Source organism: Penicillium brevicompactum, assembly GCF_028827555.1.
Source record: "Penicillium brevicompactum strain IBT 35665 chromosome Unknown utg000001l_segment0_segment0, whole genome shotgun sequence".
Lineage (NCBI taxonomy): Eukaryota > Fungi > Ascomycota > Eurotiomycetes > Eurotiales > Aspergillaceae > Penicillium > Penicillium brevicompactum.
In genome coordinates, this window is record NW_026623203.1 from 2960812 (window position 1) to 2986245 (window position 25434).

Below are 25434 nucleotides of genomic sequence, written 5' to 3' on the forward strand. Positions count from 1 at the left end.
TCTCCGACCCGTTTGTACACCGATGCGATGCGGGCTGTCGAAGCTTGTGTGTAGGTTAAGGAGGGGGGCCGAGATAAGCGGGAGAACTTGTGACTGGGGCCAAAACTGACTCGTATCAATCCAATGCTGATGAGTTCGAGGATTTGCGATCACACCCAGACTACACAGAACAGATGCTCAGGAGGAGAAAGAACCTCCACATTGTCCTGGGGTCAAAAGTGATGATTAATCCGCTTATCTCCGAAGTCTTATCGCCATATGATCTCACACTTTCCACGTTCGGTACGAGTGCTCTTTGTCTTTCATCTCATGATTTTTCTCTCATATACCTCCCGGGTAATATGATGGAACTGTTCCTAGCGTTCTTGCAGTAGATATGGGAAGTCAATAGGCAATGGACTCGAGGCATCCTGTTCTAGGACCGAGGCTCATTTGATCTCATTCCGTTCCAATTCGCTTGTACATCGAGTGCATCATATTTCGACAGATATGTGTATTGGTGTCAGTATTCTAAGACACATAAAATGATATCTATAATTCCAGGAATTGCAGCATCTTCTCACGACTTATTCACGACCGTCCCTTTGACTTACGCACTAGGCCATCCTGTGCCCTGCGAACCCCGAGTCTCCTTGGACTGTCGTCGGCTAAAGAAGAATGAACTTGTATGCGCACCACGTGGGACCTCAGTTGAGTTCTTATTTCACCCTGGTAGGGAACATCCAGGCAATTCATAGCTTCACAAATCCTTCGGGCAACCCTCTTTGCTCAAACCATGCCTCAGCGGTTTCTGCAAAAAGCTTTGGGGCCTGGCGATTCCATGGATGGCGCATATCCATATGTGTATATGCAACAGTCTCGTCGTTCAGCTCTCTTCCAATAGTCATCAGCTTCACGGCATCATGTGGGTGATCGCTGCTTGGTATGAGCCCTCCCTTCCCAGCCGCAACAATTAGCGTCCGCGCGGGCCATGATACTGGCCACTCATATGGTGTTTCCGCCGAGACAATCTGCCGACATAGATCGAGTGTACATTTTGAAGTATCCGTGCGAGGCATATCAGCACCGTCCATAGCCCAGCGTATCAGAGGACGGGGGAGACAATTTTCCACACGCGGCATAATCCACGCTGCGTAAGGTATATATGGCGTAAGCGCTGTCTTAGGAAAGACTTCGAAGCCAGAGACAAAGACAGATCTGACTAGCTCGGGCTCTTGCGAAGCTAGACGAATAGCAACATGTGCCCCTAGACTGTGGCCGATAATGTGAGCTGGGCCGTTGGCGTGGACACGAATCAGGTTGGCGATGAGAGTAGCTGAAAGTTCGAGTGAATACGGGGCAATAGTTTGGGACTTTCCATGGCCTGGAAGATCTGGAACCAAGAGGTGATACGAATTGAGATGCGGGATAACCAGGTCCCAGAAAAGGCCGGAACAAAAGGCACCATGAATCAGTACAATGGTGGGCTGGCCTTGGTTGTACTCCATATGGTGAAGCTGGGGATTATCACTGAAAGACATTTTGGTTACGAGCTGGATGATGGTACAACAATCGACTGCTTAGCTCCGGTGAGATAGACGGACGATTTGGCCCCCAATCTAGCTCAACTGTCGACAGGCACCATAAAACATAAGCCTACTTCGTGTGAGGTAAGCATACAGCAAGGGCATTACCGATCGAAGATTTGCAATTTATTAGCACATGGTGTCTATGGTTTTAGATCCATGACTAGGCATATCCTCTCATTCTCCGTTTCACGAACTGCCATCTGATGCCTTGTTGCACGAGTGATGGACTTTGTTTCCTTCAAATATCGCCTCTTCTCGGCTAACCCATTAGGCCTTGGATGCAACTAGACATTCTGTGAGGATAGAGTTGACGGTTCGAGTTTAATACTCGAGTTGAACTAACTCTTCGCTCGTGTGACGAGAATCCTTGAAAATAACCTTGAAAGTGACCAGTACGGAGTACCGTCCATGGATTGCAAAGTAGTTCACAGGTCGACAGATGGGCCTATCAGCCCGCGAGAGCCGTATAGCTTAGTAAGACCAATGGACTAGAGGCCTCAAAGACTCCATTTCTTGAATGTTTGGAATGTTTTCAGGTGTAAAAAGCGTAGATGCAGAGAGAGGTCGACCGGAGGGGTATGTAAGTCGTGTACCCGAAATCCGTAGACTTCAAGAGCCCGGATTCATAAATCAAGGTGATATCATGAATAACTTTTGGCAATCCAAAACGAGAGATCTCTAGACACTTGAATGCCTCTTTTATTTTCTTTTCCTTGAACGCTTTAGCGCTTTACATCGTCCACGGGTCCACAGTTCCACCGGCGCATGGACCGCTTACTCAGGCTCAATCGGCATTCACCGCCCACAACGTTCTGCCGCTTCCGCGGAATTTTTTTTATCTTTTTTCTTGAGGAATCGAACCGCAATCTGCAACTGAGCACGATTCGGTTTTGCCTTTACAAACATGGCGCCAATCAAGCGCAAGGGCAGTGCCCCCGATGAAAATAAGCAAAAACGTGCCAAGGTTGGAGCCGAGGAGGGCAAGAAGGAATACAAGAAGTCAAACGATGCCACATCCACCGCTGCCAAAGCTTCAGAGCTTTCAGTGCTGCGTGACGACGAACCCTCGTTCCCTCGTGGTGGCGCGAGTGTTCTGACCCCATTGGAACGCAAGCAGATCCAGATTCAGGCCAACCGAGATGTTCTGTTCGAACAGAAGGGAACCCAAAAGCCTTCTCAACAGAAGCCTTCCAACGATTTCGACGATGAAAGCGACAACGATGTTGAGATGGAAGACGAGCAGACCGCTGCTCCTGCCAAGAAGTCTCGCAAGAAGAAGACCAAGGCCAAGAAGGGCGCAGAAAAGGGATCTGAGGAGAAATCAGATGTTCGCATCGAAGGTCTCAGCTTCAAGGTACGTAATCGCAAAGCTAGCAATCTGTGCCCAATCTAACAATTGCAGCGCATTGTCCCCGGTGCTATGATCCTCGGTCAAATTTCAAGCATTAACGCCCACGATATCGCTCTTTCGCTGCCTAACAACCTTGTCGGATACGTCCCCCTCACATCCGTTTCAAAGGGACTCGAAGACAAGATCGAGAAGATGTTGAACGACGAGGATGGAGATGATGATGAAGACAGCTCGGACGACGAATCCTTCGACCTCAAGGAGCACTTCTATTTGGGTCAATATCTACGAGCATTCGTTGTGTCCACTGGTAGCAACCCCGACGACCCCAAGGCCAAGAGCAAGAAGCGCATTGAACTTTCCATCGACCCCAGACAGACAAACACCGGTTTCTCAAAGTCCGATCTTCTCGCGAACTCTGCCGTTCAGGCGTCCGTTGTCAGTGTGGAAGATCACGGTGTGGTCATGGACCTCGGAATTGAGGGCGCAGATATGAAGGGATTCATGTCTTCTAAGGAGATCGATCCTCGCGTCCCATACTCGAAGATCAAGGAAGGATCCGTCTTCCTCTGTATGGTCACTGGCCAAAACGACAGTGGCAACGTGATTAAGCTGTCTTCTAACTACCAGACCTCTGCCTCGATCAAGAAGTCGAACTTCCTCAGCTCAGCGCCTACAATCAACACTTTCTTGCCCGGTACTGCCGCAGAAATTCTCCTTACAGAAGTCACAGCCAATGGTATGATTGGAAAGATTATGGGAATGCTCGACGCAACCGTCGATCTGGTGCAGTCCAGTATCAACGGCAAAGTTGATCTGGAAAGGAAATACAAAATCGGCGCGAAGATCAAGGGTCGTATCATCTCGACTTTCCCCGCTGCTGAGCCCTTCAAGGTCAGCTTTTCCTTGCTCGACCACGTGCTCAAGCTGTCTACCGATTCCCGAGGCCCTGGTTCCGTAGACGATGCGCCTGCCGTCTCTGCTATTCTTCCCGAGGTTACCGTTGTGAAGGTTGACCATGGTTTGGGTGTGTATGCTCGCATTGGAGAGACTAAGCACATGGGTTTCGTCCACATGTCGAGACTGTCAGACGGAAAGGTCGATACTATTGAAGAGAACGCCGGACCCTTCAAATTGGAGGCTGTGCACGAGGCAAGAGTCATTGGGTACAACTCAATGGACAACCTTTACATTCTCTCATTCGAGAAGAGTGTCATTGAACAGCCTTTCCTCCGCGTCGAGGATGTGAACGTCGGTGCTATCGTCAAAGGAAAGGTAGAGAAGCTTCTCATCGGCCCCACCGGTGTCGATGGATTAATTGTCAACCTGGCCGATGGTATCACCGGTCTTGTCCCGTCTATGCACTTTGCCGACACGCAACTTCAATTCCCCGAGAAGAAGTTCCGCGAAGGCCAGAAGCTCACACTCAGAATCCTTTCTGTGAACCTGGAAAAGCGCCAGATCCGTCTTACGCTGAAGAAGAGTTTGCTCAACAACGAGTCCGCTATCTGGAAGGACTATGCCGACATCACACCTTCTTCCCAATCCCCTGGTACAATCGTGAACCTTCAGAACCACGGTGCCGTTGTCCAGTTCTACGGCGATGTTCGGGGTTTCCTGCCTGTTTCCGAAATGAGTGAAGCTTACATTCAGGACCCAGCTCAGCACTTCAGACTGGGTCAGGTCGTCAATGTCCATGCTCTGAGCGTTGATGCAGCCCTCGGAAGACTTGCTGTTTCTTGCAAGGATCCCTCGACTTTCACTGAGAAGTACCGCGAGGCTTTCGAAAACCTTCACCCTGGTCATCTTGTCGCTGGAACTGTGTTCGAAAAGTCTAATGACGACGTGCTTCTCAAGCTTGAGGAGTCCGGTCTCGTGGCTCGTCTTGACTCTCAGCACATCGTTGATGGTTCCTCCACTAAGCAAAACTCTATGATGTCCAAGATCCGTGTCGGACAGAAGTTGAACGACCTCTTGGTTCTCGATATCCAGCGTGCTCACCGTCTCATCAAGGTTTCCAGCAGAGCTACCCTGAAGAAGGCTGCGGTGCAGAAGAACATGCCTGGAGAGTTTGAGCAGGTGAAGGAAGGCTCCCTTATCACCGGTTTCGTCCGTAACATCACCCCCGATGGCATTTTCGTCGAGTTCCTCGGCGGCTTGACCGGTCTGCTTCCCAAGCGTCTGATCAAGGACGAAAACCTCGAACAGCCCCACTATGGCATGTCTAAGTCACAGACTATTGTTGTCAATGTGCAGTCCGTGGACTTGGACTTCAAGCGCTTTGTGGTCAGCATGAAGCCCGTCGAGGCCGCCAAGCCCGCTCCCAAGAAGGCAGCCAAGCAAACCGACGAGACTGTTTCGAACCCCGTCGACAGCAACATCCAGAGCATGTCCGACTTCTCCTTCGGCAGAATTGTTGAGTGCAAGGTTGTCTCTACCAAGGCTACCCAGCTCAACGTTCAGCTTGCAGACAACGTTCAGGGTCGCATTGATGTTTCCGAGATCTTCGATGACTTCAAGGAGATCAAGGACCGCAAACAGCCCCTACGATTCTTCAAGGCCAAGCAGGTTCTCTCGGCCAGAATCCTTGGTGTCCACGATGCCCGCAACCACAAGTTCCTTCCTGTCAGTCACCGTGCTGGAAAGTACCCCGTGTTCGAGCTTTCCCTGAAGCCCAGCTATGTGAAGGCCGCCAACCCTGCACCTCTGAACCTTGAACAGGTCAAGGTTGGATCTTCTTGGATGGGCTTTGTCAACAACATCGCCGATGACTGCCTTTGGGTTAACCTCTCTCCCAATGTTCGCGGACGTCTCCGTTTCATGGATGCATCCGATGATCTCTCCCTGCTTACTGATGTGGAAAAGAACTTCCCCATCGGTTCTGCTCTGAAGGTTCAAGTGACCGCTGTCAACGCTGACAAGGGTCACCTCGACCTTTCTGCCAAGCAAGGCTATGACAAGCTTGCTTTCGGTGATATTTCCGTTGGCATGATCCTTCCCGGCCGTGTGACCAAAGTCACTGAGAAGCAGGTTATCATGCAGCTTGGCGAGGCTCTTGTTGGTGCAGTCAACCTGGTTGACCTTGCCGACGACTACTCCAAGGCAAATCCTACTGTGCACAGCAAGAACGAGGTTCTCCGGGCCTGCGTCATTGCTGTTGACAAGTCCAACAAGAAGATTTCGCTGTCTCTGCGCCCCTCCAAGGTTCTCAGCTCCGCACTGCCTGTCCAGGACCGCGAGATTACTTCACTCAAGGAAGTCAAGCCCAACGATGTCGTTCGTGGATTTGTTCGTCGTGTCACTGATGCCGGTCTGTTTGTCGCAATCAGCCACGACATCACTGCTTACGTGCGCGTCTCTGATCTTTCCGATTCCTACCTCAAGGAATGGAAGGAGGCATTCCAGGTCGATCAGCTTGTCAAGGGCAAGGTCACTTTTGTTGATGCCGAACAGGGCAAGCTTCAGATGAGCTTGAAGGAGTCCGTCCTTGACCCCAACTTCAAGGCTCTCCTCACCCTCAAGGATTTCAAGGTCGGACAGATTGTCACCGGAAAGGTCCGCAAGGTCGAGGAGTTCGGTGCTTTCATTGTTGTTGACGGATCATCAAACATCAGCGGTCTCTGCCACCGTAGTGAGATGGCTGATAAGCGCATTGAAGATGCCCGCACCCTATACGATGCGGGTGATGCTGTCAAGGCCAAGATCATCAACATTGACCAAGCGGCCAAGAAGATCTCCTTCTCCCTCAAGGCTTCTCACTTCCAAGACGAGGAGGAAGATGATAGTGCTGAGGAAGATGACATGAGCGTCGATGGCATTGGTGGTGTTGAACTCGCTGGCGACGACAGTGAGGACGACGAGGATGATGATGACGAGTCCATGGGAGGCGTCGATGTGGAGGATGACAGCGAGGAGGAAGACTCCGAGGATGAGGATGGAGATGTCGTGATGCAGAAGCCCAGCAAGACCGGTGGCCTTGGTGCCAGCGGCTTCGACTGGAGCGGCAACGCACAGAACGAGGGTGCCACTGCCGGCTCAGACAGCGATGCCGAAGACTCTAAGACCAAGAAGAAGAAGAACCGCAAGCCCGAGATCCAGGTTGACCGCACAGGTGATCTGGATGCCAACGGTCCTCAGTCAGTTGCTGACTTCGAGCGTCTTCTTCTGGGTGAACCCGACTCCTCCCTGCTGTGGCTGCAGTACATGGCCTTCCAGCTGGAGCTGGGTGAGATCGAAAAGGCGCGTTCCGTCGCTGAGCGTGCTCTGCGCACCATCACTATGGGTCAGGCCAACGAGAAGCTTAACATCTGGGTCGCTCTTCTCAACATGGAGAACACCTATGGCGATGATGACAGTCTCGAAGAGGTCTTCAAGCGTGCCTGCCAGTACAACGAGCCCCAGGAAATTTACGAGCGCATGATCAGCATTTACATCCAATCTGGAAAGAACCAGGTATGTGTACTTCTTGCTCGATATTCCAATGAACAAGTACTAACAATCTCACAGAAAGCAAGTGACCTCTTCTACGAGGCTCTCAAGAAGAAGGTTTCTTCCCAGTCCCCCAAGTTCTTCTACAACTACGCCAGCTTCCTCTTCGACACCATGGCCTCCCCCGACCGTGCTCGTGCTCTGCTTCCCCGTGCTTTGCAGTCCCTTCCCGCACACACCCACGTCGAGACGACCTCCAAGTTCGCTCAGCTGGAGTTCCGTTCCGAGAACGGTGACGTTGAGCGCGGTCGCACCGTGTTCGAGGGTCTGCTGTCCTCTTTCCCCAAGCGTATTGACTTGTGGAACGTGCTCCTCGACCTTGAAATCAAGGTCGGCGATGCGGAACAAGTGCGCCGTCTGTTCGAGCGGGTCCTTGGCCTGCAGAGCGGCAAGAAGGGTGCCGTCTCCATTGACGCTAGCAGGAAGCTTAAGCCCAAGCAGGCCCGCTTCCTGTTCAAGAAGTGGCTCGACTTCGAGGAGAAGCTCGCCGCCGAGACTAGCGACGAGAAGATGGTGGAGGAGGTCAAGGCTCGCGCTGTGACCTACGTCAAAACTCTCCAGGAGTAAGACATGGAAAAGTCAAAAATTGTGTTCTCAACCCGTGGGTGTTTGGGAGCAATGCATTTGTGTTTGTACTTGTATATAGATAGCGATTTTCTAGGAAATATCTTCGGTTCCATCATCCTCTCGCAGGCCTCGATAGTAGCATGTGCTTATATTGATGTCGATCTCTTGGCATTTTGGGCACCTTAACAGATCAGCGAATCATTCTGTTGTATTGACCGGGGTGGGCGAGGAACCCTTAGGGCTGAGCAATCAGCATAAAGCTGCATGCCCAGGTGAAGATAATCCCTCATATAAGAGGTGAACCAAGGTGTACTATACAGGAACCGGTGTATCCGTTCAACTTCTTCCCATGGTCACTTCCACCGCTTCCGCATGGCTTATTTTCTTTAAATCCGATCACTTCCCCCATCTTCTCTGAGAACTGAGGTATACGGGCCGATTCAAGATGAGCTCCCTCCAAGCTTCCCCGCAGAACTCCGCATCCACTTCCGACACCGATCCTCATTTCCACCCCTACAGAGACTCGGTAGACACCGACCCAAATAAAATAAATGTCCCAGTCGAGTCTGTTCGAGTGGGGCGTCCGGCCCACTCCTGGCGTCAAGTGTTGACAGCCTTGGCTCCTTGGTCTTCAACCTCAACCGATGACGCCTTGCCGTTACTATCAGACCCTTCCCAGCGAAAGAGGTCCTGCAGCTCGCGGTGGCTAAGCGCTCTGCGACGACTCTGCATAGGACTCCTAATCATGCTGTGAGTTCCCAGTCCACAAGCTAGCCTAGCCGTGTCTACGAGCACTCCCCCACCACCGACACTAACACTGCTTGACCACAGCGGCATCATCCAATTCATCTCAATCGCCTGCGGTATCGTCCTATCCTTCTTTCCGGACGAATACGACCGCGCCGCCCATAATTGGCTGCCGAGCGCAGAAAGCGCCTCGGAGGGCTCCAAGCACTGGCCCACTGATATCTCGCGCGACATCATTCCCGTCGCTTGCCACTCGCACAACGACTACTGGCGTCGCGTCCCGCTGTACTCCGCACTGCAGGCGGGATGCGTGGGCGTCGAAGCAGACGTCTGGCTATTCGATGATGAGCTCTACGTCGGCCATACCACCTCGTCACTAACTGCGCGCCGCACTCTGCGATCAATGTATGTTGATCCGATCGTTGCGATTCTCGAGCGCCAGAACCCGATCACGGAGTTCCACCCCGGGCAAGGCAGCCCCGCGCACGGCGTTTTCGATACAGACCCCGACCAATCACTCTTGTTTCTGATTGATTTCAAAACCGCCGGCCCGGCGACCTGGCATGCTGTCTCGAAGCATCTGGCCCCACTTCGGGATCGCGGTTATCTGACATACTTCAATGGCGAAGAGCTCATCCAGGGCCCCGTAACTGTGATCGGGACGGGAAACACGCCTTTCAATCTGGTTGCTGCGAACAGTACTTATCGAGATATATTCTTCGATGCACCGCTGGAAAAGCTCGTCGACGAAGATTCTGATCAATCAACAAGCCTTCAGCAAGAGTCGGGATTGTACACTGATGACATGGGCACAGAGTCCGCGAACCTGGCTCAGGGTCAGGGTCAGGGTCATTCTGGTATGCCTGCGGTCATCACGGCCAATACTTTCAATTCCACCAATAGCTTCTATGCTTCGGTGTCATTCCAGAAGGCAATCGGATTCCCCTGGCCCTTTCATTTCACGCAGCACCAGATGGAGCTGATTCGTCGGCACGTGCGGGTTGCGCATCGGCAGGGATTGAAGGTTCGCTATTGGGCATTGCCGAGCTGGCCACGCAGTTTGCGGAATCACATCTGGCGTGTGCTGGCGCAGGAGGGTGTCGATATCTTGAATGTCGATGATTTGGTGGGTGCCACGAAAGGGGACTGGAATACGAAAGTCTTTGATTGGTGGCCTTGATAGTTATATTTTACGTGGCTAGCGTTCCGGCGATTCTTTGCTTGCGGTGTGATGGTTTGGCGTTTGGAGCATTTATAGTCCTTTCTGATTTACGATACCTCCGCTTGATTTCGATAGACTACCTGCTTTAAGTCTGATATACATTCCAGTCAAACATAAATGCCGACAGCAATATGAGATAAGCCTATGATATTAGGAAAATTGGAAAAATAAGATAGAAATGAAAAGATTGCTCGGTGTCATTTCGCCGCGGTCATATTTTTGGTACCTGCATAGAGTGCAGGAGAAGGATGCTACTCCTTGAATGGGTTCAAAGCCCATGGCCCTTCAGGCCAACAAATGACACTGACGCCGTAATGCTTCCAAACATAATCAGATTAAAATCACATGCATAGCAAAAGGGAGAAGTTCTCAATTGAGATCCCCAAGAATCAGATCAAGATCTCAAAGGCCGTAAAGTGTCGACAGATCCTCGACCAGCGGAGACATCTTCAACATCAGCAGAAAAAGTACATCACAGGCAGAAAAGAGCCTCCTCCCCAAACTCGCGAGTCACACTTCCTTCTTCACGAATAATCCCGCCAAGCCAATGCTTAGCCGTCTCAAAGTCCTTAGCCCCAAACTTAACAAGCACGAATCCAGCCCGCACTCGCGCCGCCGTCCACGTCACATCACCCTTGTGGCTAATCGAGGGCTCCGGCATAGACGTCGAGCCCTTATCAGACCAATTGCGACCACCGATTCTCGGCTGTGACTGGAACTGGTGCATGAAGTAAGCGCCCAGAGCCTCAAAGACAGGACCGGTGAGAATCAACGTTCCGACGACTCCGTGCGGGCGCGTGCGCTCCGCAATTATATTCAGCGGTGTCAAACCGGCCGGTGCCTGTGGGGGCATATCCACACGGTTCTCGAGACCATTGTGGACATTGCGATTTGTAGTTTCAACTTCGTCTTCGGAGTCTGAGAGGTCGGAGTCGTCAGAGTCCTCTGTTTCATCATCTAGAATGACGGAGTCACGGAGGAGAAGGCGGCTTTTGCCGGTTTTTTCGTCCTGGGCCCAGACTTCGTTGCGGCCGCGCCAGAAGCGGAAGTTCCAGTTTTCGCCGCGGGAGGTGCGGCCTTGCGTTACCCAGTCCAGAACGCAGAGACTGCCTCGTTGGTCGCCTTTTGCGGCGGCGTCGAGGGTGAAGGTTTGAACTTGGGCGTAGCGGCTGTTTTGGAAGGGGACGGAGGGATCGGGGAGGTAGCAGAGGGCTGATTGACGGCCGATGCGGACGTCGAGGGATTGTTGACTCATATCGGAGAGGTGTTGGTTGGCGGGCATTTGCTTGCGATGACCTTTGATGACGTTGGGATTGGAGCCGTTGTTATTTGGATCTGTTTTGAAGATCTTTGTGCTTCCTTGTGGCGTTGTGACCACCATTCTGGTCTTTGGCTCGAGGGTAATGGAGACCTCGATGTGGTCACCGGGTAATAAGCCGCCGCCATATGTGAGCAGGTAGAGGTGGACTGGGTGTGAGGGACATGAGTCGGAGAGGGCGGAGGGTTCTGGAGTCGGGACGAAGCCGCCGGCGCGCGGGACCAGCTTCAATGGGTATTTATAGGTGAGGGTGGTGAGGGTAGGGTTGTTTGGTGGTAGGAGAGAGAGGACGACTTTACCCTGCCCTGGCTTCGCTATGGAAGACTGGAAGGGCGAGGGAATGGGCATTGCTGGTTGTCGCATGGTGACGAAATGTGAAGAAGAGCGAGATGGAAAACGTCAACGGTGGAGATATACCAGGTAGAGGATTCAAAGTTGAGAAAGATGAGCAGCAACAATGTATACAACAATAGTCAAAAGAGACGGGACTAAAAGTCTTTCAATAGTGGCGTATAGTAAAAACCTGAGTCTACCCCAGAATTTGGAGGGGCGAAGATGATATATGAAGGCATCTTAGTCACGATCCCCACTCCACGTCAAGCGGGTATTCTCAACTGACCTGCCACAGTCTTCTCTCCGTCGCTCCGACGAGGCAACGATGAGAATGGACAGAGGAGGTTTCTATGACAAAGAGTATCTCCGCATTCTGCGTTAGGTCGGCGGGCCAGTTCTTGGCGAGTCTTGGAATCTGCACTTCCGATGTCATTTGATCTGCATCTATCGAATATTAGCCGATCTACTAGGAACAAGCCCTTCAATTGCCCCAATTTTGTTTTTTTTTTAAGGGGCAAAGGTCATGGGACTGGAAATTAGATTGGGTCTCGACTTGGATTATAAATGAGAATGTTAGATCAGTTCCTTTTTATAGAGTCCAGCACTCCGATGCCCAATACACTGCAGAAACATGGAAATGTGAATACCCCCAAGTTTCCCTCGGCTGCCCCCGACCAATTGGAGTGTCTCATCAACGCTCGGGGTTGAAGGCGCAATTTGAAGATCTTTTACGCCTGAACTTTGAGGCATCAGTGACGCATCGTGCATATTAACTACGTGTAGTTAGTGCAGGTTGATGTGAAACATATGTGAATTGATACAATTAAGCAAGGGATAAGTTGACCCCCGAAGCCTTTGGAAGAATCGAAAGAATAGTCTCCGGATTCTTATGATTCGCAAACCCCTGTAGCTCCGAACTTAATTGAAGTAACCCAAATTGGTTCTGGCCACATACTTGGCGGTTTTTACGTGTTGAGTATATTGAAGTATGACAGTATCCTGGAAGCGCATGTGTTACTTTACACAAGGACCTTCCGGCCTGGCAGTGATCGGACCTAGTACCGTCCATGCAGTAGTCCAGCCTAGTTAATATGTAAGCTGAAAGCCCATGGAGATCTTGCCAAATGGCGTGTTCCGGCATACTTGTACAACCGATAATGTACATGGAAATGACTGAATGTGCAGGTAAACATGAAATCCCCTTACTCAGTTGAAGTTCAATCTTGAATCTCGATCAATTAGACGCAAAAGAGCGGATCACGACGCCTCATGCTCACATAGAGCATAGATTGTCTATGTATGATATGCGAATCTACATGAAATAGCCTTGATGTTCGACCCATCGCAAAATGTCGGTATAGTGACATTGTTAGGCAAAACCAGCTCATCTGATCAGGCTGCAATGAAGATCAGTCCCAGGCTTCTCTGTTCCAAGATTGTGAATACCATGCATGAATAACATCCAGGAATTCAGATGGCATGCTCAGCCACATTAGTCTGCAGTGTGGTTGAAACGTTGCATCTGTTATGTTTACGATCTTCCTCAAGGCAGGCCTTGGCTAGATCGACATACTTTTGATGTGAGATCAGATAAACCTGGAACTCGGCTGCTGAAGCCCTCCTTCAGAGCATACTGGCTATTTTTAGTTAAATCATTTCCTCCCATGTGTATAAACTTCGAACACGAGAGACTACCTCCGTACTCCGTAGAGCTTTCTTTGTTCCGTCATACCTGTGAAGGAATATACTCGGGTTTGCAATAAACTTGACTGCGATCATGGCCATATATGACTTAGACTTAAGTTTGGGGCATAGATACCTTTCTGATGAAGTCCAATATCTTATTCTTATTGAAAATGCTGCCTGTGCAGGCAGAGGCAGCGATTCACGAAAAACGGGGACTTTCTGACTGATTACATAATACAACGCCTCAGGCCACAAGGCACGTTTGTCGCGTCTCCCCCACGCTGCGATACGTTTCTGCCCAAGCGCTATCTTTTCTTTGATCTCATCTTCACTCGTCTCGAGAAGCGCGTGTCGCGAGTGAAATACCTCCTCAATTACACGCATTTCATTTTCCATCCACTACCCCCGTCGCCTTGGTCGTACCGCGCGTTGCACGAGCGCGTCGGCCTGACTCTACAGGCTCTACATACTTCATTGAGGGTTGTTGATCTGGTCAACGGGGTACTGCTTCACATCGCCCCTCCGTATTTCGAATTGATTCAACAACATGGATATCGACAATCCACCTTTGTCGAGCCCTGGCGACCAGTCGACCCCGGCTGAAGACCGACGTAAATCTGGCCGACAAACGCGCCGACCCGAGGTCTTCTCTCAAACCACATTCTCTGCCGAGGAACAAGCCGGTGGAAAGCGCAAGCGAGATGAGGCCGGCGAGGATGGCGAGGACGACGCGTCGGAGTCAGACAGCGAAGATGCTGGCGAGGATGACACAGATGAGGAGGAATTGAAAGAAAAGCGACGCGCCGCACGTCGCAATGGAACTAAGAAAGCCTCTAACTCTAAGCCCAAATCCAAGGGATCACACGCATCAAAGAAACCCAAGGTTACGAATGGACTGGGAAAACAGCTCGCCTTCCGGCCAGCGACTAACGGCCGGCTTCCCGCTGCTCGTCCTCGCAAGCCCAAGGTTCGTCCTAGCCTTGCAGCGGGTGAACGCGGTTTATTCGGTGAGTGGTTTTTACCTTGTGTGTGGGTGTGCGGTCGTCCTCAGTGCTAATAATGAACATAGCGGAGGTTTTTGGAAAAAGCAACAATGCCGACACAGTGGCCGCTCAATGGCTTTCCCAATATCAGCGCAATAATGGAGATTCCATGCGTGATCTGATCAACTTCATTTTACGATGCACCGGAACCGACCTTGAGATTGATACCGCCGAGGTGGAAGACGTCGACAACGCCCCAACCCGTATCCAAGATCTCCAAACACTATACCAAGCAGAAGGAATTACCGAATACCCTCTGATCTCGAAAGCGAAGAAATTCAGGGCCTTTTCAGTCCTTCTCGAGGAATTTACTGTGGCATTGATCCAAACTTTCCATGCTTCTTCGGTCCTATACACCGATGAAAACCTGTTCGAAAACGTCCAAATCTGGATCACCTCATTGTCAACATCAAAATGCCGACCATTCCGCCACACTGCGACTATGATATCCCTCGCAATCATGAACGCTCTGTGTGAAATCGCACGTGAGGTCACAACAGGTGTGTCCACATCCAGGAAGCAACTTGAGAGCGAGAAGAAAAAGAAGACTGTGAACAAGGGTCGCGTGGAGGCAATCAAAACCGCCATATCTGAGGGAGAAGAGAAGGTGGAGAAACTGGACGAGTTCCTGCAAGATGGGTTCGACACCGTCTTTGTCCATCGATACCGAGACATTGACAGCCAAATCCGTGTCGAGTGCCTGACAGCCCTTGGTGGGTGGATTCGCACCTACCGAGATATTTTCTTTGAAGGCCAGTATCTGCGATACTTGGGGTGGACACTTGCGGATGTCGTTCCACAGACCAGACTGGTCGCACTGACAGAGCTTTTGTCTCTCTATGAAAACCGAGACAACATTGCGGGTTTGCACTCCTTCACTGAGCGCTTCCGCCAACGAATTGTTGAGATCGCTGTTCAAGATGCTGATGTCTCTGTTCGTGTTACTGCGGTTGAGCTTCTCAATCACCTCCGCGAAGGTGGTCTACTTGAGCCACAAGATATCGATGCTGTCGGTCGATTAGTGTTCGATATGGACCCTCAAATTCGCAAAGCCGCTGGTCGATTCTTCGTGGCCAATGTGCAAGATGCATATGAGTCAATTACGGAGGAAGTGGGCGAAGAGATCGGTGACCTTTTAGCAGATGATGATGAAGACGACTATGAATCGCCCAAGCACGCATGGATCAAATTCAAATGCCTCACTGACCTGTTCCAAGCTTATGACGCAGAACAGTCTGAACAACAACCAGAGCCCATGTCCCGTAACACGCTACTGGGAGTACCGATCGAGTCTCGCTTCGCGCTTGCGACGGAGGCTGTTTACCCTCACATGGAAGAGCTTGCTCAGTGGCCATCACTGGCCGGGTATTTGCTCTATGATCACTCTCAAATCACAGATGAACCGTCTGAAGACGACACCGCCGGAGTTGTGAAAAACCTCTACAAGATTCAGGAGGGACAAGAGTCGATTCTTCTTGAATTGCTTTGTGCGGTAGTAAAGCTTCGTGTGCTTGATGTCTCCAAGTCTGACATTGACAAACGCGGGCGCAAAGTCAAAGCTTTGACTGCTAAGATTCCCGAGCTCCAGGAGGAGATCTCTCACAACCTTGCTCAGATTATTCCCCGTCTTCTCAACAAATTCGGCTCCACGCCCGAGGCGGCTTCTGCCGTCTTGCGGCTGGAACACCTCGTGGATCTAGACTCAATCCAGGATCTCCAGAAGGATGCCACAGCTTATTCATCATTGCTCAATGATATCAACAAGCAATTCTTGACACATTCGGATCAAGACGTTCTGGCTGAAGCCAGTGTAGCATTCTTGCATGCCAAGAGCTCGGAGGAGATGCGGGAGGCCCTTGACAGCAAGGTCCAGGAACTTTGGGATGATATGGTCGAGACGCTTAGTGCGTTGTCCCGAAAGAAGGATGTTCAAGAAGGCGCCTCTATCTCTGATCCCACTCTCACTGATCTGACCAACACTGTTTCTCGGATCTCCAACCTCGCCGGAATCACGGATTGCGCAGCCATCCTCGAGACCATTCCCAACGCGCGCTCCAAGTCGAAGAAGGACCAACCCGAAGCTCCGTTCAATTCTCTTATTCGTCTTGCTGAGCGAGGACTACGCAGCGAGGACGACAATGAAGACGTTGCCAAAGCAGAGACTGAGCTGGTATCAAGCAGTATCAGGACATTGCTTTTCTATTTCATGTGGAAGGTGCAGGCACTGTCCACGGTGCTGAACAACGGGAAAGCCACTTACAACACCTCCTACTTCGAGGCACTTACTAAGAGCCGCGAGGCTTTCGCTTCGACACTCGTCGATATCATGAAATCGCGTCCTGCTCTTGACGATCTCCGATTCTTAGCATGCACCACATACCTCGATCTGCAAACACTGTTTAGTACTCTTCGCAATATCGGCCAAGGCAACGGCAACGACGAAGACATCCTCTTCCAAACTCAAAGCTTAATCCACGAGATCGGACCCGAACCCCAGACCCTGATCACCAAAATCCACAGCATCGCCGAACGCACAGCAGCCAAGAAGATAAGAGTCAACCTCGAGCCCGCAGACGACGACGACCCCGCCTCGGAAGATGAGCCCGAAGACGAAGATGAGGCCAGCGACTCCGAAGATGAAGAGGTAGCCAACGAGCGTCTCCGCAGCAGTATCGTTGCCGAGCAGCACCTTTGCGAATTGACAGGCAAGCTGGTCCTCGCCATCATCGCGCGCATCGTCGACGCTTCCGGCTCAAAGCGTGGCTCTTTGAAGAAGCGTCTGCTACGCAACAAGACCGCTCTCGGACACAACTACCGCGACGTCCTCTCACATCTCGAAGAGCGCAAGCCGCGCAGTGCACCACGCAGCAAGGGGAAACAGTCCGCCAAGGCTGCTGGTTCTCCTGCTAAGGCGCCCAAGTCTGCCGAGCAGATTGATGATGAGGATGAGGATGTGCCTGTGGAAGAGGACGACGAGGAAGATTTGCGTGCGCGTGGTCTTGTCGAGGAGGATATTGATGAGCAAAATGGGCATGATGAGGATCTTGATTCCCCTGCGCCTGAACCGGATGAGGATGAGGTAATGGGCGATTGATCTAATGGTCTTGACGTTAACGTGTGCCTGGAAATAATCTTGTGCTTGTCTTATGGCTGTTTTTCTCTCTTCTGTTCTTTCTTTTCTTCTTTCTCTCTTCTTCCCTGTCTCAATACTTTCTATCTCCTATGCTATGGCTTATGGCTTGAATTGACTATATCTCTTATTTGTCTTGTGGATATGGTCTGGTTTTCGATCTGTATCTTATAAGTCACAACTTTCATATTATTCCTTTGCTGCTTGAACTGAGACCATTCATTCCTGTCTTGTCATTGCTGCATTTTTGCATGATACCTACCTGTAGTCATGATTCTGGTACTCCGTATTGTTAATGTTAAGCTGGAAGCTAGCTTTTGATAAGTCCCTTAGTAAGCGTAAGCCTGGAAATCCTGGGGCTAGGTTCATGCAGGAGCCCACTTGGTCCTTGCGAGATTGCGGAGCTTGAGTAGATCGCTGTGGTCTCGATCCTTGATGATGGTGGTTTATTTTAGCTTCTTTCCAGGGTTATACCAACTGTATTCGTCATGAGTCGAGAAGAGATCTTACTTTGAAATGTATCGCAGGGTTTCTCGCTGGGCAACGAACCAGTGATGTGTCTCCGCAGTCTCACTCTCCTACGCCTGACGCAGGAGTGGGTATTCACAGACACAGACAGCAGTAGGGCTCTTTTCCTGATAGGGAAATGATCCAACCTTGACCTAGAATTCCCATGTGAAGCTTCATCCTACCATGCCAGAGCTATTGCAGGCCTTTCTGTGGCTTCAGGATCAACAGATCAACTACAGCTACATAGATGAATAGCGTATTTACAGCGTGATTGAGTAAAGCTTGGCATTTTTTCCTGGCTAACTGCACAGTGCACCACGAGAAAAGCGCAATCGACAACAATTTTCAGGGGCATGATGTTGACCAAGTTGTGGGCGATGTACTAGCAAGGTGCTATCGCCCACACACGCCCCTGTTGCCAGCGAGCGAGGGAGGAGTTCCCGCGCAGGAGACCAATACCCCCGCCAAAGAACACCAGGGGGTTGAGGGACATTAACATAACTGAGAGAGAAAACCGATCCTGCTAACAAGTACGCCTGTGTATGAGGATGCTAAAGGGGTGGGGAGGGGATACATGATGGTGAATCTTGTTTATCGTGAAATCAAAAAGTAAAAAAAAAAAGAGTAAGAAGATGGGAAAATGAGGATCGTGGCAAAAAGGGTCGGAGGAAATCAAGCCAGCATAGAAGCGTGCGGAGACTCAAACGCCAGACCTTGAATAGTTCGGCTGAGCGAGGGAGACGCCACGGATCCGGAATGGACCATGCCGTTCTGCGACCGGTGGCGCATTGCACCGGTGAGAAGATGCTGGGCGCAACTTGATGAGGTGGTGGAACAAAAGGGTACAGGGAGGTGAAATGCGCATGGATAACAAAAGTTGAACGACTTTACATGTCCATGGAATCACCAGCGCTGCCAAAGTTGAAACCACCGGGCTGTTGCTGGCCAGTTCCGAGAGAGAATCCGGTCTGGGTCTGCTGGGGAGCCAATTCTTCGATGTCACCACCGGCCTCGTCCTCATCAGAGAAGTACTTCTCGATGATGTTGTAGGCCTTCATGTAGATCTCCTCGTTGGCGTTGTTCTGGCAATCGTGGATCTTCTCCATGCCACCGGCTTCCTCAATGAACAGAGCGTAACGGTTGACACGGGCTTCACCAGGCTGTCCAGCCTCCTTGTCCATATCACCGACCTTGAGGATGTTCTCAAGACCATCGAGAGCGACCTGGATGATCTTGTTGTCGGGGCAAGCCAAGAGATCGCACAGAGGCTTGATGCATCCTTGCGAGACAAGGTAGCGGATCTGATCGGGCTTCTGGAGACCACCGGAGGTGGCGTTGGAGATAGCCCAGCAAGCCTCCTTGCGGGTCTTGAAGTCACCGTTGGCGAGGAGGTTGATGAGGGGAGCAATGATACCAGCGTCAACAACAGCCTGGATCTGGCTCGAGTTACCAGCGGTAACGTTGGAAATGGTCCAGCAAGCCTCCTTACGGATACCATCCTTGGTTGAGCTCAGGAGAGAGAGCAGAGCGGGGAGAGAGCCACAGTTGATGATGACCTGGGTCTGGACATCATCACCGGTGACGATGTTACCCACGGAGCGGAGTGCGGGGGTCTGGACCGAGGTGGATGCGTGCATGAGAAGCTCCACGAGACGGCGGGGAATACCGGCTTCGATGACGGCCTGAATCTTGTCATTGGCGCCATCAGACAGGTAGGAGATAGCCCAACAAGCGTCAATCAGGACCTCGTCGTCCAGCATGTAGATCAGCTTGGAAAGGACGGGCAGAGCAGGGGCAATAGTGTTCCAGTCGGGCTGGGGAGTCTTTCCACGGCAGAAGTTGCTAAGAGTCCAGGTAGCGTTGCGAAGCATGCTCAGCTTGCGGCCATCGTTGATGAGGTTCAGAAGGGGGCGCAGAGCACCGGCGCCGAGAACGAAGTCACGGCAGTGAGGGCTGTCACCGGCAATGTTACCAAGGGCCCAAACAGCCTGTTCACGAACATCGGGCTCGGGGCTGGCGAGCAACTCGACGAAGATGGGGACGGCACCGGCTTCAATGACGACCTGGGTCTGCTGGGCGGAACCGGAGGCAATGTTGGTCAAAGCCCAGGCGGACTCGAACTGGACCAGAGTGTGAGGCGAGCGAAGGAACTCGACGAAACGGGCAACAACACCGGTCTCGATGACACGCTCGATGGGGGGGTTGCGCTCCTTGGAAAGCAATTTGCGGAACTTAGTAGTAGCTTGGATCTGCTCCTCGACCTGATCGGAGAAAACTCCCTTCACCATCTGGGGGAGCTCGACATTGAGCTATAACATCCATTGAGTTAGCTTGGTAATCCTCACGTATTTTTTTTTTTTATATTGCAGTGGGGGCAGGCTTCGATGTGCCGGGTTGGAGGGGCGTGGGCCATAGCAACCGGGCGGTGAAAAAAAAATTCCTTGTATCGCATCATAAAAAAAACAAAGAAATCACGATATGATTACAAGGGGTGGCAACGGAGCCACACCCAGGTAGTTTTCAAATCATGATAGACAACATCGAGAATGAACCGGGAATCAACAATGAAAGAAAATCTCTGAGACCTACCTCGCTTTCGATAGCACTAGCTTCATCATCACTCTCGGTGGCGGCATTCATGCCACCGACACCGATACCACCATCCCGGGTCTGGATGCCACGTCGCTTGGCCAAGTTATCTTCACGCTTCTGCTTGCGAATCTCAACCTGCTGTTCTTCACGACGACGGCGGAGCTCATCGGGCTTGAACTGGTTCTTAGCCTTGAACTGTGTCCGGCGGTGTTCGGGGATGTAGCGTTCCGCCATTGTGATTGTAGAGAGAAAACGAAGCGCGCCGCGGGGATCAGTTATGTAAAGAGGGATGTAAGATGGGCGCGCTGAGATGGAAGTAGAGAAGGAAGATGAAGAAAGAGAGAGAGGGATGTGATGTGGGGGGAGAAGAGTTGTGTGGGAGGGGAAAAGCTATCACGTGACACCTCATTGTATTCACATCGCGGTCGCGACTAGCTCCATTGTCTGTATCTTTTGGGGTTGAGATCTCTATTCCTTTCTATTTCTGTTTGCTGCGCTCACCATACCATGCATGCACCTTGACAGAAGGTCCCATGCCTAAAGAAGCGCTTCCGTTGTGACATTTAAGCATCGGGAGCTTGCAGAACGCCTCAACCCCAACTACCTCCCACAGCCATGGCTGACATTCTTACCCCCATTTCCACTGCTTGTTCCAAGGTGGGAAAATGGAAGGTTCTATGTGGCGTGGTCATTGACACGATGGGAATACGCAAGTCAGGGGGCACGTCACTTTCTATCACATTCACCATCAGAGACGATGACTTCGATAAATCATGGCGAGACCCGGGGAGCCTCAAAGTGAGAATCTTCCATGACAATGAGACTTGTCTTCCCGATGTTCGACTTGACGATGTGGTATTGATACGAAACATGCGGGTAAGTGTGTCTAGGTTCAAGATGAACCCACGCTCACTCAAGTTTCAGACAAAAGATGTGAGGGGAGAATTGATGGGAAGTGTAACCTCATTTGAAAATGCTCCATGGATCATATTTCGACCAGAGCCAGGCCCAGGCTCCAGCCCGTTCGTCATTAGTGGCCCAGTCCCTTTCAAGCCGAGTTTGTGGGAAGAGAATCAGGCGCAATCACTCTTGGACCGCCGCGGATCTGCTGGCAGCAAAAACGTGGTGCAGCAATCTGCATCTCGCTATGAATCAGATGCCGGCCAAATCATTCAGGTCCAGGCCTCTCGTGGCGCCCCTACAACCCCGGCAGCCCCCAAGGGCTGGGGTGGTCTTCCATACTGTCTTGTCAAGGATCTGGTGGCTAACAGCTTTTGCCAATTGCTTGGGCAAGTTGTGAAGATGAAAACATATGACAGCGAAAAATGTCTGCTTTACATGACGGACTTTACTGAAAATGAGAACCTTGCCGAGTACAAAAAACCGGGAGAAGATGACGAAGGTGTTGATGGTGATGAATACAATTACATGAAGAGGAAATACAACAATGACTGGCCAGGTCCTTGGGGCAAGCATGTTATTGAAGCTGTATTGTGGGAGCCGCATGCTAAATTTGCTCGGGAATCCCTCAAAACAGGAGATATTGTTCTGCTGACATATGTCCGACCCAAAGAAGCACGTTATCTGGAAGTTGCTGTTCATGAGGACAGGAAGTTCCCAGACAAGATCCATGTCCGCATTTGCAACAACCACAATGACGAGCACGTCCAAGGGTTGATGAACCGACGGGCTGAGTACTGGAAGATTCACGGCGAGCCAAAGAAGGACGCCAAGAAAGATGCCAAAAAGACGAGCAAGCAAGCCAAAAAAGCACAGGCGCAAAAAAAGAAGTCCAAAAAGAAGAAGGCCAACTTACACTACCAACATCAACCCGAACCAAGAAGAATGCAAACGGTGAGTAACCCATCTCTGCCTTTATACTAGGAATTGGACTAATGAATATCCAGTCAAAACAAGAACGTACACCACGGCCATCAGCCCTCTTGAGAAAATCATCTTGGCCGAAAGCCACACAAATCATGGACCCGGTGGTGTTGTCTATCAGCTTCCGTTCCAAAACATCCATTACAGATCTACAGCTCGGGTTATCGATTTCTTCCCTCCTAACCTGGAAGACTTCGCGGTCCAAACAGTTTGTGCCCCTTTGTACACCAGCCAGGACTCTGCAACTGAGCCTTCTATTGAGTGGCAATGGCGTTTCTGCCTACTCGTCGAAGGGATTGGGCCCAAACAACCTAATCAACAGCACCGGGAGCCTGTAAAGCTTTATGTGGTGGGCCAGGATGGTGATTGTCTCTTCAACGAGGAAGCAGCAGAGTAAGTAACTCACTATCTGGACCGATTGGATGAACATACACTGACAGAGCATGATCATCTAGCCTCCGCAGCCATCCGCGAAGATTGTCTCGAATGCGAGAAAAGCTGTTTCTCCTCTGGGGTAACCTTGAAGAGCAAAAAATGAAGGCCATGGCTTCTGGCAGCCAAACTTGGGGACCAGTGAGTTCGGTACCATTCGAATGTTGCATCAAGGAGTACGGGGTGCCGTGTACTCACAGTAAAGATTCCAATGCGATGGACATTGATGACGAGGCTTGCGTTCAAACTGGTTGCTTTGGATGGGAGAGACGTTTTGCCCTCTTTGGCACCACTATCCATGAAGCATGAATCATGAAATCTACAGTGTACAATATTTTTTTCTGTTCAGATACCCCGAATAAAATCATAATGTCTCGATTGATCCTTAATAAAAATACAATTTAGAAGCAAAAACCACATTAACACATTGAGGGGACTTTTGCGCCCAAACCCGTCTTTATCGCCCGTATTCTGAAGTGATATTGAATTCTCAATGTCCGCAAAGCAAAGCTAACCCAATCAACATCCTTGTTGATGCCATGGGTGATCCCGATAAACCCTTGTCCCGTGAAAACCAGCATGGCACGCCAAACCCGATAGAAAATAATTTTGTGGCCTTTCTGCAATGATGAAAAGTCCTGTTCACCCCAGGTGAACTTGCGCATAGTGTAAGATAACCTTAGATCCTGGTCACTTTGACGATGTTTGTATCAATTCCGTGTGCAACGGGTTCGAATCGGCAGCTGTCGCCTCGGAAGCAAGTCTTTTTCCCAGGCTCGCTCTGAGGGCAGCGGTGGCCATAGATGCACTCGACATCGTCACATTCCAGACCGAAGCGACAGGGTGTCATGCGGGCAATAGCGGACAAAATATGAAGGTCTTGGCGGGACAATTTGCGATCATGGTCATGATAGCAGCTTTCCTCGTTTGGACATTCGCCAAGCAGGAAATGATAATTGCAGAGCTTGAGCTTCTTCAACTTATTAAGGTCATCACGAGGAATACTTTTGAAGTCCAGCCGATCGACACGCTGGCCGTACTTGTTTCGCTCCACACTCTTAGGAGGACTTGTGCCTGGGACCTTCGGGCGAACAACCTGGAAATCAGAAGGGTCGGGTTTATTGGTGATTGTGGTCAACGGAACGCCCAGATTTGACACACTGGTGCTGGTGGAAGTTCGCGACAATGGTGCTGGTGTCTGGTACTGTTGAGTTGGCGAAGGAGTGAGCAGAGTCCGTGATGGAATTGCACTCTTCCATGGAGCAGTCCAGCTCGGTGCACTTGGCACAATCTTGGTAGATCGGAAGACATCTGGGAACTGGGTGATTCGGTAGTCCTGTTGCCTGAAATCATCAAACTCCTTCTCGAGCGGAAGTCCTTCAACCAGCGAGACCCTTCCCTTATAGTTCGCACCGGAGATCAGTTCTCTGAGGGACCCGGCATATTCCTCATTTGAGGGGCAGCCTAGGAAGAGTTGGTGGCAGTGACAATTGTATAGGTAGAGTTTGAAGGCCTCTGCAGAGTGAGAACGAATCAGCAACGAATGCGGTCAACACGAGAGCTGTACCACGTACCCTTGATTTTATCGTGTGCCTTGCTTTTGCCTGTTCCAACATCCACGATCTCGAAGAAAGATGCGCTCTCGTTGAAACCGCGAATAAATTCACTGATCGTGGATATTTCCAATGTCATTCCACCTCGATTGTAAGTTTCCATCAATCCTTTCACGTTAAGATAGATCTTGGTCATTATCTTAGGCTCGGTGATCGTGGGTAGGTTCGTTACGACATAGCCCTGGAGCGATTTCCAGAGCTGTTTGGCTGCGTTGCGTCCGCCCTGTTCTCCCAGCTGCAAAAACTCGTCCTTGAACATAATTCCCTCGCCATCTAACAGAAGAACAACAAACGGCTCTCGGCCCTGTGTGGAAAAAGCGCGATGTTAGCCAAAGTCTAGCTGTCGATAAATTGAGCAGCTCACCATCATATTCTTGACTGACGATATCTGGTCCATCAGCTCCATTTCGTGGAGCTGAATATCTCGGTTAAAACGGGTCTCGCGTTCATGATCGAGTTTCTCTTGTTGGAAGGAGTTCTCTAAAGCGGTAACGCGCTGGAGAAGTTCCTGTGAAGCTCGTGAGTATGGAGTCGGGACGAAGGGGAGAGATCACGCCTACCTCAATGAACTCATTCTTCTGTTGCTCCAGAGCGCTCAATTGGCGATATCGCTCAAGGTATCCTTGAGTCGTCATTCTGCAGATGAATAGTAATCTGAGGGATCTGAAAGTGTAAAGAAGAGAATGCGACGAGAGATAAGGAAGAAAGTAAGTAAGGGAGGAAAGCAAGTTTCCGGTCTGATGAAAGCGATCAGTGAGATCTGATTTCGCAGGTGGCAGGTGCTTGCAGAAGGTCACGATCTCCTCGGCGCGTAAATCTGACAATGATCACTGAGCACTGGCCATTAAATTAATTGATATAAATGAGATTATAGCACGCGTGTTTCTTGCTTCAATAAAAAAAAAAAATCAATCTAAGAACCGCGCGCGGATCCATGCTATCTCTGCTGAGGT

At 50.8% G+C, this 25434-nt stretch overlaps 7 protein-coding genes across 7 annotated transcripts; 3 read left to right on the forward strand and 4 right to left on the reverse strand.

The window, feature by feature from the left end:
- Positions 1 to 731: 731 nt before the first annotated feature.
- Positions 732 to 1520, reverse strand: N7506_000911 (alpha/beta fold hydrolase; the record flags this gene model as incomplete). Its single annotated transcript, XM_056950207.1, has 1 exon — positions 732 to 1520. One exon carries the CDS (start codon positions 1518 to 1520, stop codon positions 732 to 734), a length of 789 nt encoding a protein of 262 aa, XP_056816122.1.
- A 952-nt stretch (positions 1521 to 2472) lies between these two features.
- Positions 2473 to 9898, forward strand: N7506_000912 (putative rRNA biogenesis protein RRP5; the record flags this gene model as incomplete). Its single annotated transcript, XM_056950208.1, has 4 exons — positions 2473 to 2922; positions 2971 to 7368; positions 7423 to 7967; positions 8734 to 9898. 4 exons carry the CDS (start codon positions 2473 to 2475, stop codon positions 9896 to 9898), a joined length of 6558 nt encoding a protein of 2185 aa, XP_056816123.1.
- A 514-nt stretch (positions 9899 to 10412) lies between these two features.
- Positions 10413 to 11621, reverse strand: N7506_000913 (urease accessory protein UreD; the record flags this gene model as incomplete). Its single annotated transcript, XM_056950209.1, has 1 exon — positions 10413 to 11621. One exon carries the CDS (start codon positions 11619 to 11621, stop codon positions 10413 to 10415), a length of 1209 nt encoding a protein of 402 aa, XP_056816124.1.
- A 2203-nt stretch (positions 11622 to 13824) lies between these two features.
- N7506_000914 (cohesin subunit IRR1) lies at positions 13825 to 17414 on the forward strand (the record flags this gene model as incomplete). The annotated part of the gene is made up of 2 exons (XM_056950210.1): positions 13825 to 14284; positions 14347 to 17414. The coding sequence occupies 2 exons, from the start codon at positions 13825 to 13827 to the stop codon at positions 17412 to 17414; spliced, it is 3528 nt and encodes a 1175-aa protein (XP_056816125.1).
- Positions 17415 to 18847: 1433 nt separating this feature from the next.
- Positions 18848 to 20786, reverse strand: N7506_000915 (karyopherin alpha; the record flags this gene model as incomplete). Its single annotated transcript, XM_056950211.1, has 2 exons — positions 18848 to 20269; positions 20550 to 20786. The coding sequence occupies 2 exons, from the start codon at positions 20784 to 20786 to the stop codon at positions 18848 to 18850; spliced, it is 1659 nt and encodes a 552-aa protein (XP_056816126.1).
- A 381-nt stretch (positions 20787 to 21167) lies between these two features.
- On the forward strand, positions 21168 to 23177 carry N7506_000916 (uncharacterized protein; the record flags this gene model as incomplete). Its single annotated transcript, XM_056950212.1, has 3 exons — positions 21168 to 22410; positions 22460 to 22829; positions 22892 to 23177. The coding sequence occupies 3 exons, from the start codon at positions 21168 to 21170 to the stop codon at positions 23175 to 23177; spliced, it is 1899 nt and encodes a 632-aa protein (XP_056816127.1).
- Positions 23178 to 23547: 370 nt separating this feature from the next.
- On the reverse strand, positions 23548 to 25116 carry N7506_000917 (CCCH zinc finger protein; the record flags this gene model as incomplete). Its single annotated transcript, XM_056950213.1, has 4 exons — positions 23548 to 24383; positions 24443 to 24785; positions 24846 to 24989; positions 25042 to 25116. 4 exons carry the CDS (start codon positions 25114 to 25116, stop codon positions 23548 to 23550), a joined length of 1398 nt encoding a protein of 465 aa, XP_056816128.1.
- Between the last annotated feature and the right edge of the window lie 318 nt (positions 25117 to 25434).